The 474-nt window shown below is 75.1% G+C and overlaps 1 protein-coding gene across 1 annotated transcript in view; it reads left to right on the top strand.

Moving 5' to 3' along the window:
• Positions 1-52: 52 nt before the first annotated feature.
• The window catches only part of LOC112124364 (amiloride-sensitive amine oxidase [copper-containing]-like), a gene marked incomplete at its 5' end in the record, with an annotated part of 1144 nt that continues 722 nt past the window's right edge, over positions 53-474 (top strand). The window contains one exon of the mRNA XM_026662168.2: positions 53-277. Within this exon, the coding sequence (XP_026517953.2) occupies positions 53-277 (225 nt within the window). The remainder of the gene's footprint in view (positions 278-474) is intronic.

The raw sequence follows: 474 nt of genomic DNA, 5'->3' as shown, positions 1-474 counted from the left end.
GTCTCAGGGCCGCTGCCCATTAACGGAGCTGGGGGGGGGGGATTCCCGGGGGGGGCCTGCCCAGCGGTGGTTTCTCCCTCGAGCCCGCCAGGCCGCGCCCCACAGGGGGACCGGGGCTCAGCCGGGGAATCCCCCCCCTGGCAGGTACCACCTGGCGGTGACGCGGCACCACGAGAAGGAGGCGACCAGCAGCAGCCCGTACGCCCAGCACGACCCCTGGCAGCCGGCCGTCGACTTCGAGAGCTTCATCCGAAACGACGAGAACATCGAGAACCAGGTGTGGGGCGGGGCTGGGGCGGGGCCTGGGCCAGAGTTGAGCTGTGGGGTGGGCCCCTGAGGCTCTGCTCTCTGTGGAAAGGAGGGGACGGGGGGGGGGGGGGCGCCCCGCGGGGGGGGGGGGGGGGGGGGGCGGGGCCCCGGGGGTGCGGGGGGGCCTGAGGGAGTGGTGGTGCCAGGGCCCCGGTGACTGTGTGG

The sequence above is a fragment of the Terrapene carolina genome, unplaced genomic scaffold (genome assembly GCF_002925995.2).
Source record: "Terrapene carolina triunguis isolate 2854851 unplaced genomic scaffold, T_m_triunguis-2.0 Scaffold23747, whole genome shotgun sequence".
Lineage (NCBI taxonomy): Eukaryota > Metazoa > Chordata > Testudines > Emydidae > Terrapene > Terrapene triunguis.
The sequence above is the reverse complement of the archived record's forward strand: the minus strand, read 5'-3'. Positions and strand labels throughout refer to the sequence as shown.